Genomic DNA, 15,457 nt, shown 5'->3' on the forward strand with positions numbered 1-15,457 from the left:
TCAGGCTGGAGTTGGCAAAAGTTAACCCAGGGCACAGCATGGATGTCATGGCATCAGCACCAGCTGCTTGGCCCAGAGACTCACTCCTGTCAGACCCCACTGCTTGCTGATGTACACAAAGCCTTAGTGGCCTAGATGGAAACTTGAAATCAGAAAGGAAATTTTTTTTAAGATCACAAGTGGTAGCAGAGAAGAGGGACAGAAATGATGGAAGAACAGACCACATCACCTGAATGATGATTTTTTAAATGTGAAATTGTAGATATCCTAGGGCCATCAGGCAATATTTACTGGAGTACAGGAAGAGGCATGCTGCCATTTGCAGGTGGAAACAGTAAAGCTCCTTAAAATACTTCAGTATGCTCTGAAATGGCATATTTATAGAGAAGCTGGGAAAAGGGACACTTTTCATTCAGTAAAAGAAAATACAGTGGGTGATGTAGAATATAATGTGCACACACACACACACATTTTTATAAAATTTGATTCTTTTTAACTCCCAAGGAACATATACATATACACGTAAAATATATTTTTATACACACATATTATTTATGACTGTTCATATATGTTTCCTCTTTTTACCCAGGCACTCCAAGGACAATTTCTTTTTGTGAAGAAATCAGGCAGTGCCGCGAAATTACATCGGATGTAACCTTGCTTATTTTTTCGTATTGTTATCAACACAACATATGCAAACTCTTTTGGGCTGCCAACTCTCATCTCTTACATCAAGGAAACTGAATCATCTACCTTGGCCTACAAAAATTAACAGAGCTTGTATAAATATATTTTGATGATGTCCTTGAGATTTCTGGAGACACAAAGAAGCAGGAACAGTACGTACATTTTTTCTTTTGCTGTTTGAAAAGCCATGCCATCAGTGACCATTTGTACTTAGCTGAAATTGCACCACTGCATCCTATCAACACAATAAATAAATAAACAGATGATTGTGAGTGCAGTTGCACTAACGAAGCCAGGTTTCCTATGAGGTTATAACTTGTAATTCTGTTCACTCACATCTGATAAAATGTGAGCTCTGCTTTAGCTTTTCCTGTTCTTGCAAAATGCTTTTCTCCTGTGTGGATTCTCAGTTTTGCACCAAGGGATAAGCAATCTTCCCCACAGCAGTGACTCTAATTCAGAAATTTCTTCTTTAAAAGATCAACTAATTCAATCAAATTTGTTAGAGTTTCTCTGTTGACTTTCACTGAGACTGGCCAAAGATTCAAAAATACTGGGGTGGAGGGAGAGGTACAGTTACATTTGCATGCATGGAGACAAAGGCAGAGGCAGCCTCATCTCCCCAGGGAACTGTGCTAAGCAGTATATCTTTATTTCAAGAAAACAGAAAATATCAGTGTTCTATTACCCATTTCCTTTTAACTTTAACTGATTAATTTCTCACTAGGGGCACTGGACAACTGTTCAGGCCAAAAGCAGCAGAGAATACTGACAAGTCCAACAGAGGTAAGATATAACTTTATTTTTATATTTTTGCTATTTATATAGCAAAAAGTTCAGAATAATTTAACCAAACTTTACAGAACAGTGACTTCTGATTGTTCTGACATCCAGATCCAACAGAGGTAAGATATAACTTTATATTTTTGCTATTTATATAGCAAAAAATTCAGACTAATTTAACCAAACTTGACAGAACAGTGACTTCTGATTGTTCTGGCATCAGGTTTTCTGGCAGGCTGGTTGCAAGTCTGGTCAAAGGTATTTAAGCTTTCACAATGTTTGGTGACATATTAACAATATTTGACTTTACGCCTACAAGACAACTGGTGAAGTAATAAGTATGAACTGCTACTATCTCATTAAAGGTTTCTGTATCTGTTACAAGCAATAGATTAATCTCTTGGGAGTGGGGAGGGAGGGGCATTTCTGAAAGAACAGCATATCATGAAAGAAAATGGACAGAAGAATTACAGCTAAAGAAAATTATGAAAATAGTAAAATACAAATGCCTTCCAAACAGAAGTGAAAGCACCAGTAGATTATACTTACCTTGTCTGGAAACAGAATGCATCCATTACTTACTATATAATGCCTCTCTGATCCATTGAACACAAGCCCTCAATAATGTCCTAACTTTTCTAATATGACACAAAAATCTTGTCCAAGTTCAAAATTTCCCTAAAGACCAGTAAACTGCCTGTCCTGGTTTTACAAAAATAGTGGTGTAAGAAGGCTGGTGCCCTGTGCAGGTGTGTCAGTGTTGCAGCACTGGTGTGCTAAGTTCATTCCTGTGTGTCTGCCTGGGGCCAGGGGTGGAGGGAGGCAGGATGATCACAAGGTCTTGCCACTCCAAAGTGCTGGCCTTCTTGAAACTTCCTGGAGTGGCCCTTCAATACTTCAAAGAGTCTACAAAAAAGAGGGAAAGTGGCTTTTTACTTGGGCAAATAATGATAGGATAAGTAGGTTTAGAGTAAAAGAAGAGAGATTTCGATTAGATGTTAGGAAGCAATTCTTTACTTAGAAGGAGGTGAAGCACTGGAACAGGTGCCCAGAGAAGCTGTGGATGCCCCATCCTTGGAAGTGTTCAAGGCCATGTTGGATGCAGCCTGAACAACCTGTTCTAGTGAAAGATGTCCCTGCCCATCACAGGACAGTTGGAATTTGATGATCAGCCTTCCAACCCAAACCACTCTATGATTCTACAATTCTATGTTCTTGACATATTCTGTCACAACTGGCTGAAATTAAGCTCCATGTTCAGCAGTTAGTGGGTGGAGAAAGTGTCATGGTATGGCTTGTCAGAAGGACAACACACGGACAACCTGGGGGCATAAACTTTGTGTTCTTAGGAAATAAGGCTGAAAATACACTAAAAATATTTGGGGCTAACCATTTTATAACAGATGGTTGTCTGGACTTGTTTTTTAGGACTTCAGGTACAACGTTTTTTTTCAACTAGGAAAAATTCATATGCAGAAGAATAGTACTTTACTAAAAATATTTATTTTGGTTTTTTTAGAACATATGTCATATTTGGGCCAATTGAATTATGTCAAATCTAGGTAAACTGATGTTTAGTTCTCCAGCTTGGAAAGCTGCTGTGTTCCAGCAAGTTTCTAAATATAAGCAATAACATCTTTGAACCAGACAGGTGACCTGATTTTCATAGTTGCTACATATCCAGGCAGCTGTAGATGGTAGCTCTCCTGGGCCTTTATTTTTGAAAACAGTTCTCCTTGTCTAAGGCCTGCAGCCTGAGACAGTCACTTTGGAAAATCTTCAAAAATACTCACTTAGCTTTTTGCAGCCATAATATTTTATTATTTTTTTTTCAGCTCTGTGCTATGTTTGCCCTCAAATTAATTATCTTTTTAAAATCCTTTCCTGTTTTAATTGGCTCATGGAAAGATTTTGGCATAATATACTGAAAAAAAGGGAAAACAAAAATTAAAGTTTTTCCAACACATTTATATTACCATTCCTGAATACTTGAAACACTATCAGCATACGGAGATTTATGTTTTCTTGTTCCATTTTAAAACACTGAGGGATTTTGTATCTTAAAACCATTACTTATAGTGAAATTTGTTAAAATAATTGAGTTTAGTGAGGTTTCTATAAAATTGAAGAGATTTCCATCCTTTGTTTAAAATTTTCAAATTACAAACATATGAACAGATTATGCATTTTGTTATTATATTGTAACTGGGAAACCTGCAAAATAGTGAAACATTCATTTCTTCATTCTAACAAATTTCTACCTTTGTCTCAGATTGTAGTTTGGTCTCATAAGGGTAATTTCATCCTCAGGATCTTAATGAAGAATTATTTTAGAGCTGTAATTGGTTTAAACTAATTTTTTTTTTGCAATAAATAGACATTAGACTGGTTTACTGATTTGTACTAAGACTGGAAAATCTTGAGTTCTTGGTACCTGTTTTGGGTTCTTTTTTTGTTTTGAACAGCACTCTGCTCACTTTTTAAAGGCAATTAGTATGTTTTTTGAGAATTGTGTTCCTTGTTTCTGATTCATATGGTTGAGGACAATTTCAGCTGCTGAAGAGCTTCTTCCGTTGCACAGACACAGTGATTTCCATGATGGTTTCCTCAAGCCATCACACAGAACAACACGAGTTTTATGCTTGTAAATTGTGACAGGATGTTGTGCACAGGCTCTCCACAAGCCTTCAGGAAGACAAATGGTGAGAGCAGGTTGTCTGTGGTGATCCTTCTTCCATCCGAAGGGAGAAACAAGAGCCAGATCATTTTGTCATAAAGGGCAAAGGAGAGTCTTGTGAGAGTCACCAATTAAAGTGATCTCAGATGGGGCACAGGAGCAATACCTCCCACACTCTGATAAATCCAAGTTCTGTGCCTCTACTCTGCTCTGGTGAGATTCCACCTCCATTGCTGCATCCAGCTCTGGGGGTCGCCAACACAGGACACTGATCTATTGGAATGAGTCCAGATGAGGAAAACCAGGTTAATCAGAGGGATGAAGCACCTGTCCTGTGAAAAATGCTGAGAGAACTGGGATTGTTCAGCCTGGAAAAGAGAAGGCTTTGTTGTGACCTAATTGTGGCCTGGGACCTGAAAGGAACTGAGAGGAAAGATGGGATAATACCATTTACAAGAGCATGGAGTGACAGACAGGGGAAGTGGGTTCAGATTGAAAGACAATAGGTTTAGATTAGACACTAGTAAAAAATGCTTTACTGTGAGGGTGGTGAGGCACTGGGACAGATTGCCCAGGGAAGCTGTGGATACCTGACCCTGGAAGTGTTTATGGCCAACTGGATGGGGCTTGGAGCAACTTGTTCTAGTGGGAGGTGTCCTGGTCTTCGGCAGGGGGACTGGAACTAGATGGCCTTTAAGGTTCCCTTCCACCCCAAACCACTCTAAGGTTCTATGGTAAGTTCCTCCAGACTTTGGGCAATCTAATAATGGACTTTGGTGAAATCAGCTTCGGGTCCCTAGATGGCTTAAATTGCAATGAAGCTTTTGTGCCGGGACTGCCCGTCTTCCTGGCAACTGGGCGGGGTTTCTCCGTGATTTTGCAGCTTCAGGTCTCCACCAATGCAGTGGAAACACAATTTCTCTGTGGCCTAGAAGTAGCAAAAGGTTAAATCGGTGAAATCGAGAGGCCACCAAATTGAGGACAGACACAGGAACAGGTACATTCGCTCTAGAACGGCGTGTTTCGAGCCATGTCCGCGGCAGGTGCAGCCGGCGTCCCGCAGCAGCGCGGCCCGCCGGCATTCCCAGCGCTGCGGGAATCCCTCCTCCCCCGGCAGCGCGCGTCACCCGGGCGGCCCGGCCGGCTGGGGCGGCTGCGGGGCGGGCAGGAGCGAGCGCGGGGCTCCGCAGCCCTCGGCGCGGTGGGGCTGGGGGAGCGGCGTGACGCCCCTCCGGGCGGCGCTCCGGCCTGACAGCTGGGTTTCCGCCTCCTTGCAGTGGCGGAAAATCCGATTATATGAGTTTCTCGCATTAAAACAAACAAATCCCGGGATACCGGGACGGTTAAGAGTGGAGGCTGAGGTCCTGTCCACGTGCCAGCGCCCTTCACACCCCTAAACCCACTTTGGTCTTGTTTTTGCCACCTCGTATTGTGGAATCTGCCAAAAGTGCAACTTTGTGTCTGCAGTTCTTCCTGCCTATGTTTTCGTGATTTCAGAGCAGAGCAAGTCGCTTGCGTAGAGCAGGGGGAAACATCTTAAACTGTTGTTGTTGTCTCACAATTCTAGGAGCGTGCAGAAATGTCTCCCTTCGAAAATAAAGGACTAATACTGGGCATAATGGCAGGGACTGCTGGATTAAGCCTGGTGCTGGTTTGCTACCGCAAGATCCGAAAGCCTGGTGCAGCTGTGCGTATTCGTGCGTTCCAGGATATAGGTAACAGAGTTAATTCAGTGGGCTTGCCAAATGAGGCTCCTAATGAACAAGGAGCAGTAATGGTTTTACATGGAAGGCAACTGCAAATACTAGAAAAATTGAATGGCCTGCTACTAAGCGTGGACGAACTGAAGAGAGAGGTGGAATTTCTGAAAGAAGCTATTCCAAAACTTGAAGAGCTTGTTCGAAATGAGCTTCAAGGAAAGGGTGATGTTCAGAGAGTTAGCCCATCGCACAGAGCAGCAAGGCGGAGAAAAGCAGAGACAACTTCTAGTGCAAGAGAAACTACCAGCTCTGAAGAGGCAGAAAGTGAAGGAGGGTGAGTTAATTTGTATACCCTACTGTACACATGCAGTGCAAGTTGCATCATTACCTATATGAAACTGTAAACAGGAGCCCTTTAAAAGTTTGTGAAGAGGCCTTTAAAAGTATAGATTTTATACTTCTGGAAAAATAATTGCAAACGTTCAGATGAATGGTTTTTAGATCAGAGAAGACTTTTGGTGACCATCTCTGAGTCTGCACTATGGCTGAAGTTGGCTTAATGCCAAGCATAATACAGATTCTTTTTTAAGAGTGTGTTTGGTAACACTGATGCAGTATTGCTACATAGGTATGGAATGAGAGGCAAAGTTCAGCATAATGGTGTAATTTTAAAAGTTCTTCTAGTGCAAAGTGTCTTTGACAGAGTTTGTTCAAACTGTATGAATGTTCACGTGCTTTTCCTGATAAATTGTTTTTTATTAGCCTCACAGATTAGTTATTACTGAGTTCTGCCTAGAGGCATTACATACTATGGAAGCTACATCTGAGCAGCACCTCTGTACAAGTGGCAATGGCTCATGTGTATGAGCTGTTGTATACACTTTTTGGTGGCTCAAAAAGTGACCGTGAGGAATTTAGGATCCTGACTGAGGTAGAAAGTTCCTAGTTATTTTGTAGTCACGTTATATTAATAGGGTCTTTTATTCTCATGAGTTGAGGAACATGTTGGGGAATGATGTATTCCAGGAGAGCACTATATTTTTGTCTTGACATTAATCTCCTGTAATTACAACTTTGTTTTGGTATAATCAGATTAGATACTTACATGCAATTCCCTAATACTATGTTTATAGCAACTGTTTTTTGAGCTACTTCTCAGTGTGTCTTACACGCCTGTGTAGGCAGCATTATGTCTGTAAACTGCCCATCTTATGTCACCTTTTCTCTTTAATAACTGTAATATTCTGGAGACAGCTAACATGCTGCATATTAATGGAATTCTATATTTAACAGTTTCTCCACATTCATTTTCAGTTACTGTGAGCAGACTTTCTGTCTATGTTACATCCCAGCCCACAGGGTTCCCAAGTCTTATATTTTGATGCCATATTTTAAGACTTGTCATTTCTATTATGAACCAGTTCTTTATTTTAAGTATTCAGGGTTGGCGTAAGTATTCAATGACAGTCCTCCTTCATCTGCTGTGGAAACATCTTGCTTCTCTTAGTTTCTTAGATTATTTCATCCATTGGTTGGTTTGCATAGGCCTTCATGTTATGAATAAAATATTCAGAGATGCAGATTAAGGCAAAGGGACCAGTTTAGGAATTACCAGGCCCACAGATGCAATGCAGGGGTTATTCCACAAGTAGCATTTGAGAAAATCCTGTTTTCTGATCAGGAGTGATGTGTTGCTGCTTGCAAACAAGCCAAGGAAACTTGTGTGTTCAGGTTCTTCCATGTGACGAAGGAGCTGATGCGGTGATCCAATACAAGTGATTATAGTGTGCAAGAGCATTGAGTGTGTCCTTAAGAGAGGCCTTCTCTGACAAGTATTTGTGTACAGTCAGAAGCAAGGAAGATAATTCAAGGTTATAGTTAGCATTAATCATTTGGCTATGTTCTTTCCCAGTGCTGTTTTTCAATCCCTTCTGGAAAGAGGTGGGCTTTTTCCTATTAACACATTGTACACGATGCGTTTGTTTTTCATATCTTCTCTAAATTTGAGGTAATTTCATTTCCTTTAAGTAAATAGGGTTTTTTTTCTTCTTCTTGAAAATAGATTGTAAATCCTAACGTGTACAGTTGCAACATATATAGCTTTTTCTGAGGTCTTCTGTAACTTTAATGACTGGTGCATGGCCTGGAGGGTCAAGAGCAATACATGGGTTTTTTCCAGTTACTCTACATCACTGATTCATATGCTGTAGGCATTGCACCATGTGCACTGTTTTATACTCTTCTGTGGCTAATTCCACACACAATGGTGCATTCAGGTGCTTGTTTTTGCTCTACAGGAAAAAAAATTTGCTCTTTGTTAGTGATAAAACTTTTTTCCACCTTTCTATACTCCCAGCTAAAGTGCATTGTGTTTTACTGCCTCAGCAGTAATTTCATGATGTAGAAGATAGGATTTTGCTTGAGTTAAGCACTTCTGTTTTTAATTGACAAATGGGTAGACACTGGGAATTGACAGATAAACTAATCTGAATAGTTTTATGGATTTGTGCTGGATGACTACATTGGTTTCAGGTTTGTAAACTTCTTCCAGAAAAGCTTTTAGTACTACCTAGTTTTTGGTTTTTTTTTCATTAAATATTGGGAGCTGACAGTCTCTGATAAGACCCTCACTGCTTTCATCTGCTCTGGGCATATTCTCAATGTCACTGTTGGTATTTAACACCTTGGGAAGAGAAGTTTTCTGTTTTGCCTTTCAAAAATTATGTATTTCTGTAAGTGGAGAAATGTCACGTGTTTTAATAAATGAGCTATATTTTTACATAATGACAGTCTGAATGGAAGGTGCCCTGAATTGATGAGACATTAAATGGTAAAGAGTCTGTGGTTTCTAACCTATGCTTCTCTGTATTCTATTTTAAATTTGTTTCAGTTCCTATAATGTCCTAGTGAAAACTTCAATGTTTAACATTTGAAAATGTGTAACAAGCACTCAGTTATTTACAAATGCAATAAATTGTGTCTAGATGATCACCTGGAATGGAACATGTCACCGAATTCTCCTCTTTGTGATTTTCAAGCTGTTTCCTCCCTGATATGGCAGTGATGAACCCTGGACATCAGTGTCATTTTGGAACCCGTCTTCAGCTGGCCCAGCATCCAAGCTCTTCAAATTGCATTTGGCATCAGCCACCAGAAAGAATCACTGCAGTAAATTCTTTTCTGACAGATGCTCTATTTATAATTTTTCCTTGAAATAGTTTAGTCAACAGGAAAAGAAATTTCCCTTGCCTGCTTCTGAGTATCATTTCACTTAGCATTTTCTAATTTATTTTGCTGTTCATTTATTTGAAATGCAACCTTCAGTTGGCTTAAGAATCCAGTTTGCCAAACCTTTCCTTGAAAGCCACTTATCATTACTGATGGATGTGCACTTTGCTGAATCATACAGTGCAAATTTGATCCAGATCCATCTGTGACATAAAATCACCTTTCTGTGGAATTAGCCAGAGCAGATGAGTGGGTGTTTGTGTCAGCTTGTGTTTTTCTTAGAAGGTGGCAGGGAGACAAGAGATTCTGTTTGATCTGTCTAAAAGCTGAAGTGTTGTGAACAAATGATACCTGGTTAGGCCCAGTGTCTGCCAATTTACAGACACCCCAACACAGTTTTTGAACAACCCAACTGTGTTTATACCACAGGGGTGTTTTATACCATGTAGCTTGTTTTAATCTGGTACTAGGTGCTGGGATTTATTGAACTGCTTAGCCACAGTGGGGTGAGTCTCCAGCACAGTTTCCATTTGTTCTTTGAACTTTGTACAGTCCATTGTGATACAACTCAGTCCTGTTGGTTGATCGTTGCTCCTCACATTCTTATCACTGTTTTTCTCTTTTATTTAAAATCTACTGGTAATAAAGGTGAAAACAAGTTGGCACTGACTCTGGACATTTTTTAAACATTCTTACGTTTTTCCAAATATTGATCAATGTGTTTATCACTTGTAAATCACTTTTCTGTTTATCATCTGATAAAACCTCTTGCAGGAAAATACCAGGTAAAATTGCAGATTTCTGTTGTATGGAATATTTGTAAAACAAACAATAATGACTATTCCTTGTTTTCTGTTGATTTCTTTTTTGGAGTAGTGTTATCAGTCCTTAAGGCCTGGAGTTTTTAAACTGTGTTAAGAAGAATCTCCACTTCTGTTTCTTTTAGAATGCATAGATGTATAGGACTGTTAACTGCTTTGTTGAAGGCAGATATTTTGATATATTCCTGTTGAAGGCAGGAAATTGAAATTTATGACATTCTAATCAACATTTAAGAGGGTCTGTTCCACATTTAAATTCTTTCAGGGTTCATAAAGCAGGTAAATAGAGGAGGTAGGAGAGAATTTGCAAGTATAGTGGAGATGAGAGGGAATAGGTAAGACATGACCCTGCTGTCTCTGCTGTTTTGTAATTAACTCCTTATGGGTTCACATGGTCTTTTAGATAGTGACCTACTTCACACTTCTTCTATGAGTCTCCCAATAAATATATGACTTACCTGATGTCATGTGAATTTGATGTTTGGCCTCAATTTGATGTTTTTTCATGACATTTGATATAGTGATGCTGGAAATCTCTGCTGGGCTTGTTTGGACTGACAGACAGCCCAATGGGCTTGGGTGTCAGCCTGGCCTTCTATTTGTCATCTGGCCATTATATTTTTGCTGGGAGAGCAGCATTTTCTAATAAGCATTTTTATCTGTTATCTAACACGGGAACAGTAGTGATCACAGACATTTTAGCAGATGTTTATGCAGCAGAGGTAAAGAATACAACGCCAACACTGACTTCCAAACACTGGTTCCTCACTTTCATATCTACCTGATTAGGTAGCATTTGATGCACTGCCCAAATTCCTGTAACTAAGGATATTGTCTTTACTGCTTAGTTGTTGCTCTTTCATATTATCTAGTGACCTTATTTTAGGTTGGGAATTGCCCAGATCCTCAGTGCATTTATCTTTTAATTAGGGGGAATGGAGCATCTAAATCATGTGAGGAAAGATACTGTCCAAGCATACTTCACATCATAGAGTTTTGTATTGGAGCTAAAAGATTGTCCCACTCCCCAAGAGCTCCCTTATACATTTGGTTAAGTTGGGGCTCTTAAAAATGCAGCCATGATATAGATCTGTGCCCACTTCAACATAACTATGAAAGAATGATACGCTGTATTTTTAAACATCCTTAAGAAAATGAAAATAAATGTTCAATGACTGAATATAGTCTCTGCAAGACACAGCATAGGATGTGTCATCAACTTCAGCATCATCAAGATTAAGTAAAACTCCTTAAGAAAATGAAAATAAATGTTCAATGACTGAATATAGTCTCTGCAAGACACAGCATAGGATGTGTCATCAACTTCAGCATCATCAAGATTATGTAAAATCTGTAGAAACATATGAAGTTTTCCATCTCTCTTCTGCTCAGTGAAGTTTTTCAGTTTGAACATGTACACATGTGTATACATGGTCTGTGTATATATTGTTTTATCCAAATGTATTTTTGACTCCTCTTTCTGGTGTCACTGGGTTAATTTTGCAGCAAAACTATCGTGCCACATCTAGCACTTCTGTAGCTTCATAAGCTACAGAATGTACTTGTTCATTTACAGGCTGGAAGTGTATCTGCTCTGCTACACTCATCTGTTCTGAAAGCAACATATTGAAAACAGAATATTTGAAAGCCATAATTAATAACCTTCATTTTGACTGCTAGCACTCTGTCCTGGTTATGTTTCTGAAAAAAGAAATAGATTTTTTTTATATTCTGACTGTCATGGTCTACTTCAATTATTCAGTTACTAAATGTGTGTAGTACATTCCATGCTATTTGTACTCATAGTAACCATTTAGAAGATCTCTGAACCTGGCAGCTGATAGGTTTACATTATTACTTCTCCCCAGAACAGTATTTTCAAAAGTGGAAATGCAGAAGATTAGGCTTCTCTGTCCGTTTTTAGTACATAAGTAAAAGGCTGCTTTTTAAAAACAGTGCCATAAGCTGCTCCTCTTTGAAATCAGAGCACCCTAATGTATTCTCAGCACTTTGGACAGTAAGGCCACCTGCTTATCTCTGTGTGATATTTATGCTTTTGCAAATATTTCTTTGCCCTTGACCGCCTTGTGCTGAGTACTTGTGCACTAAGCATCATGAATCAATATAAACTCTTTTCCAGTTTCAGATACTCTGAAATTCAGGATGCTCAGAAGAAATAAGGAATTTGTAACAATGGTGTTATTTTTATTGGCTTGTATTTAGATCTTAAAAGTGCTAAGAAAATACCGTATAAATGATTGTTATAGCACTTATATTTTGGTTAGTAAGCTCATTCCTTGTTCAAAAAATAGGGAAATTGAGGTAAAGAGTTGAAGAGGCCTATTCAGGGTTACAGAGCATGTCTTAAAACACATTAATGATTTCAAGTGTTCTGCATTTGAAACACAAGGCTACATGTGTTTCTAATATGTATCTGCATTTTTTAATGGAGTATTAGGCAGCAGTATAATTACTTACCTGTTATGTTTGGAATATGACTGTGCTATCCCTTTGAAGATAAAGGTTTTGTAATAATAACAATAAGCTTGATATTAATAAAAAATCCTTTAAAGTTGGACAACTGGGATAAACTGTACTCTGAAATTTTTGCTTTTTCATTTAACAATGCCCTTTTTTTCTGAAAGAAAAAAATGTTTCTTATTTTCTGTGATTTTAGTTACCTTACCGCTCATACTGATTCTGAAGGAGACTCTGAGGAAGAAAAGAGATGTGTGAAATCACCTGATGCCTTGGTGAAATCAGAAGAAGATGAAGACTTACTTAATTTTTTACAGCAGGTGGACAATTTGCACAAGGGTTCAGAGGATGATAAAAAAGAGGGCTTCAGACTGCTGACTGAGAAAGATGACAAGGTATTATGGGTAAACTTAATATTGTGTTGCTATTAACTTTACACTGCTTTTGAGAACTAAATACAAGCTTTAAAATGCACATAGAAATGGACTATGAAATTTCAAGCATATTTTTAAAATACAGTCAAAAAGCAGTATTTCAAAGTATTGTCAATATTCATGTTGTGTGGACATAGGAGTTCTACTATTTTATATCCCATTCTAATTCAATAACTTTGAGGCTTTGTTTGACAGGAATTCTTCCATAAAACAAAATAAAATCATGGGCTTTTTTCAATGTAAATTATACTTACTTCTGATTTTGGAATAGTCTGTGTGAGAAAATTCTGTAGAATTAAGTAGTAACCAGACCTACTGTTCTCAAACTGTGAGCATCTAGTCTGCTCATACCTTTCTAATACCATCCATGTGAATTTTTCCTTTGGCTTTACTGGGCCCATATGTAGCTTCAGATAAAATTTAAAGGTGGTTTGATGTGCAGTGCTTAATTCAGTGTACCATTTTATTCCATCTTGGCAAGCATTAGTTCTGACTGTATTTTCATCTGAATATTGGAATACCAAGGAAGGTAAATGAGATATTGTGAATGAGTGTGGTGCTTATGGCTTCCATAAAGAAAATACACATCACTTTGTTCAGGGATTTGTCATGCTTTGCTGGATTACCTTGTAAATGTTTATATTAAAAGAAGTTTAAACTGATTTATAAAATCATTTTTTAGACAGTCTTGGGTGTTTCCGAAAGCTGTATTCTCTTTTGTGCATGGAAGATTGGTCAATTGGTTCTCACATGAACTAAAAGTAGCATGTAGAAGGATGAAAAATTAACAAAAAAATTATGCCATCTTCTGATTACTTGCTTTAAGCATGTTATTAATTTTAAGCATTGTGAAAGTAAACTGTTTAAATCACATTCTGATCAGTTTAATTATGTAGCTGTCCTCTACTTCCAGTACAAAAACTGTGTGGACTTTCTTTGGAGGCTTGCACGTGCTTATGGAGATCTGTTTGAGATGACTACTGATGCTGAGGAGAAGAGGAAATATGTAACTGATGGTAAGAGGAAAAATGCTTATGAAGAGTGCCATATGAATGTAGTGATACATGCTTTGAAATTTGGTTAAGTTTTCCAGTATAAGGAATTTGCAATCCAAATTTGCATTTGTACTGTAATGATAATGTTTTGTGCAGTAAACCACCACATTTTGCAACTTCAGTTCATTCTTTCCTCAATGAGAGATCCAGAATCAGTGGCAGAGAAGTATAGTGGGTCATAATTGGAGGCTGTTGTCTCTGCAGATTGCCTTAAAATCCTGTATTTTGCTGAGAAACAGATGGATACAGAATGTGAAAACCCCCAGATGTTGTTAGCACAGTTTCTTAATTACATCTTTGGGAGAGCAAGAGGAATAAATAAATGTCAAGGCTGGGTCAGGGTTTTTTGTTTTTTGTTTTTGTTTTTCTGCTTTCCTGTGGTCAGGGAGCACTCCTGCATATCAGCAGTCTCTTTTGTGGTGATGGTGGGGATGAAACTGTTGACCAGAAACAGAAGTGGTGTGTTGACAATTGATGTTGCTTCCAGACATCTCTCCCCATGGGTCCTGTTTAACAATTTAATCTCTACAAGTTTTTAATTTTCTTCATCATAGCACCTTTTTTGGTTGCTTTTAAAATCATTGCCCTTTCTTTCACTGTCTGGATGGATATTGGCTAGAGGAACAGTTTGTTTCCCCTTTTATTTTGGGTCTTCTTTCTATTACATTAAAACCAACATCTCTATACTGTGTCACTCTCCTCCAGTCAAGGCACTGTTTTTAAAATAATCTTTTTTGCCTTTATCTCAGAGTACTTCTCTCTTTCTTTTGTCTTTCCATTGCCCCTTCCTTGCTGCACCAAATCAGGTTTTGTAAGTGTAACCCAAGTTTGGGTTATTTTGTCTTTTGTGACACCTCTCTTGACTTTTTGTTGTGTTGGCAGTGAGTGTCATTGACAAAGCAGTTTCAGCTGTCCTTTGTCATCCTTAAAGGCAGTGTGATGCCTTCATGCTGTTGTAACATATTCCACAGTCAGCCTCAGTTTGTTCAAGGTCCTTCCTTTTTCCAAGCCTTTTGTCATCTAAATACTCCTGAAGACTTGCACTGTCTTAGCAACTTAGTTGATACTGTCTTTGCTTTAGTTGCAACTTGGCTTTGTACATAAATCCTACAGTGCAGTGAGGATTATGACACAAAGTAAATGAACACAGTAAATTCTCTTGCTGGATCCTTTGCTTTTACCAGTGACTGGACTTGAAGCTGGCCAGGACTGTGGGGGACAATAAGGAGTTTTTTGAAATGTATTAATGGCAATAGGCAGTGTAAAAATAACATCAGCCCATTACAGGGTGAGGGTGATCACCTCACAAAGGAGAACATGGACCAGGCAGAGATGTTTAATGTATTCTTTGCCTCCGTCTTTAACACGGATGATGGAGCAAGGGGTTATCAGTGCCCTGAGCTGGAGTACCATGGCTGCAAGAATTATCAATTCCCAGTCAACCTGGAAATTGTGTAGGATCTGCTGCTTCAGCTGGATTCCTAAAAATCTGTGGGGCCTGGTGGGATTCATCCAACAATCCTCAAAGAACTAGTTGGTGTAATCTCAAAACCTCTTCTGATGATTTTGGAGCAGTCTTGGGAATCTGGAGAGG

At 38.8% G+C, this 15,457-nt stretch overlaps 1 protein-coding gene across 4 annotated transcripts in view; it reads left to right on the forward strand.

The window, feature by feature from the left end:
• The window catches only part of RMDN2 (regulator of microtubule dynamics 2), a 54,771-nt gene that overhangs the window by 3,040 nt on the left and 36,274 nt on the right, over positions 1-15,457 (forward strand). For 3 of the 4 annotated variants that reach the window (XM_039718949.1, XM_039718950.1, XM_039718951.1), the window contains exons 2-6: positions 590-839; positions 1,415-1,473; positions 5,715-6,181; positions 12,574-12,769; positions 13,722-13,824. In XM_039718949.1, the coding sequence (XP_039574883.1) occupies positions 797-839; positions 1,415-1,473; positions 5,715-6,181; positions 12,574-12,769; positions 13,722-13,824 (868 nt within the window). In that variant the 5' untranslated portion in view covers positions 590-796. Of the gene's footprint in view, positions 1-589; positions 840-1,414; positions 1,474-5,017; positions 5,145-5,714; positions 6,182-12,573; positions 12,770-13,721; positions 13,825-15,457 lie in introns of those variants that run through there. The other variant, XM_039718952.1, reaches the window with a different exon arrangement.

Source organism: Passer montanus, unplaced genomic scaffold (assembly GCF_014805655.1).
Source record: "Passer montanus isolate IOZ18808 unplaced genomic scaffold, ASM1480565v1 scaffold40, whole genome shotgun sequence".
Lineage (NCBI taxonomy): Eukaryota > Metazoa > Chordata > Aves > Passeriformes > Passeridae > Passer > Passer montanus.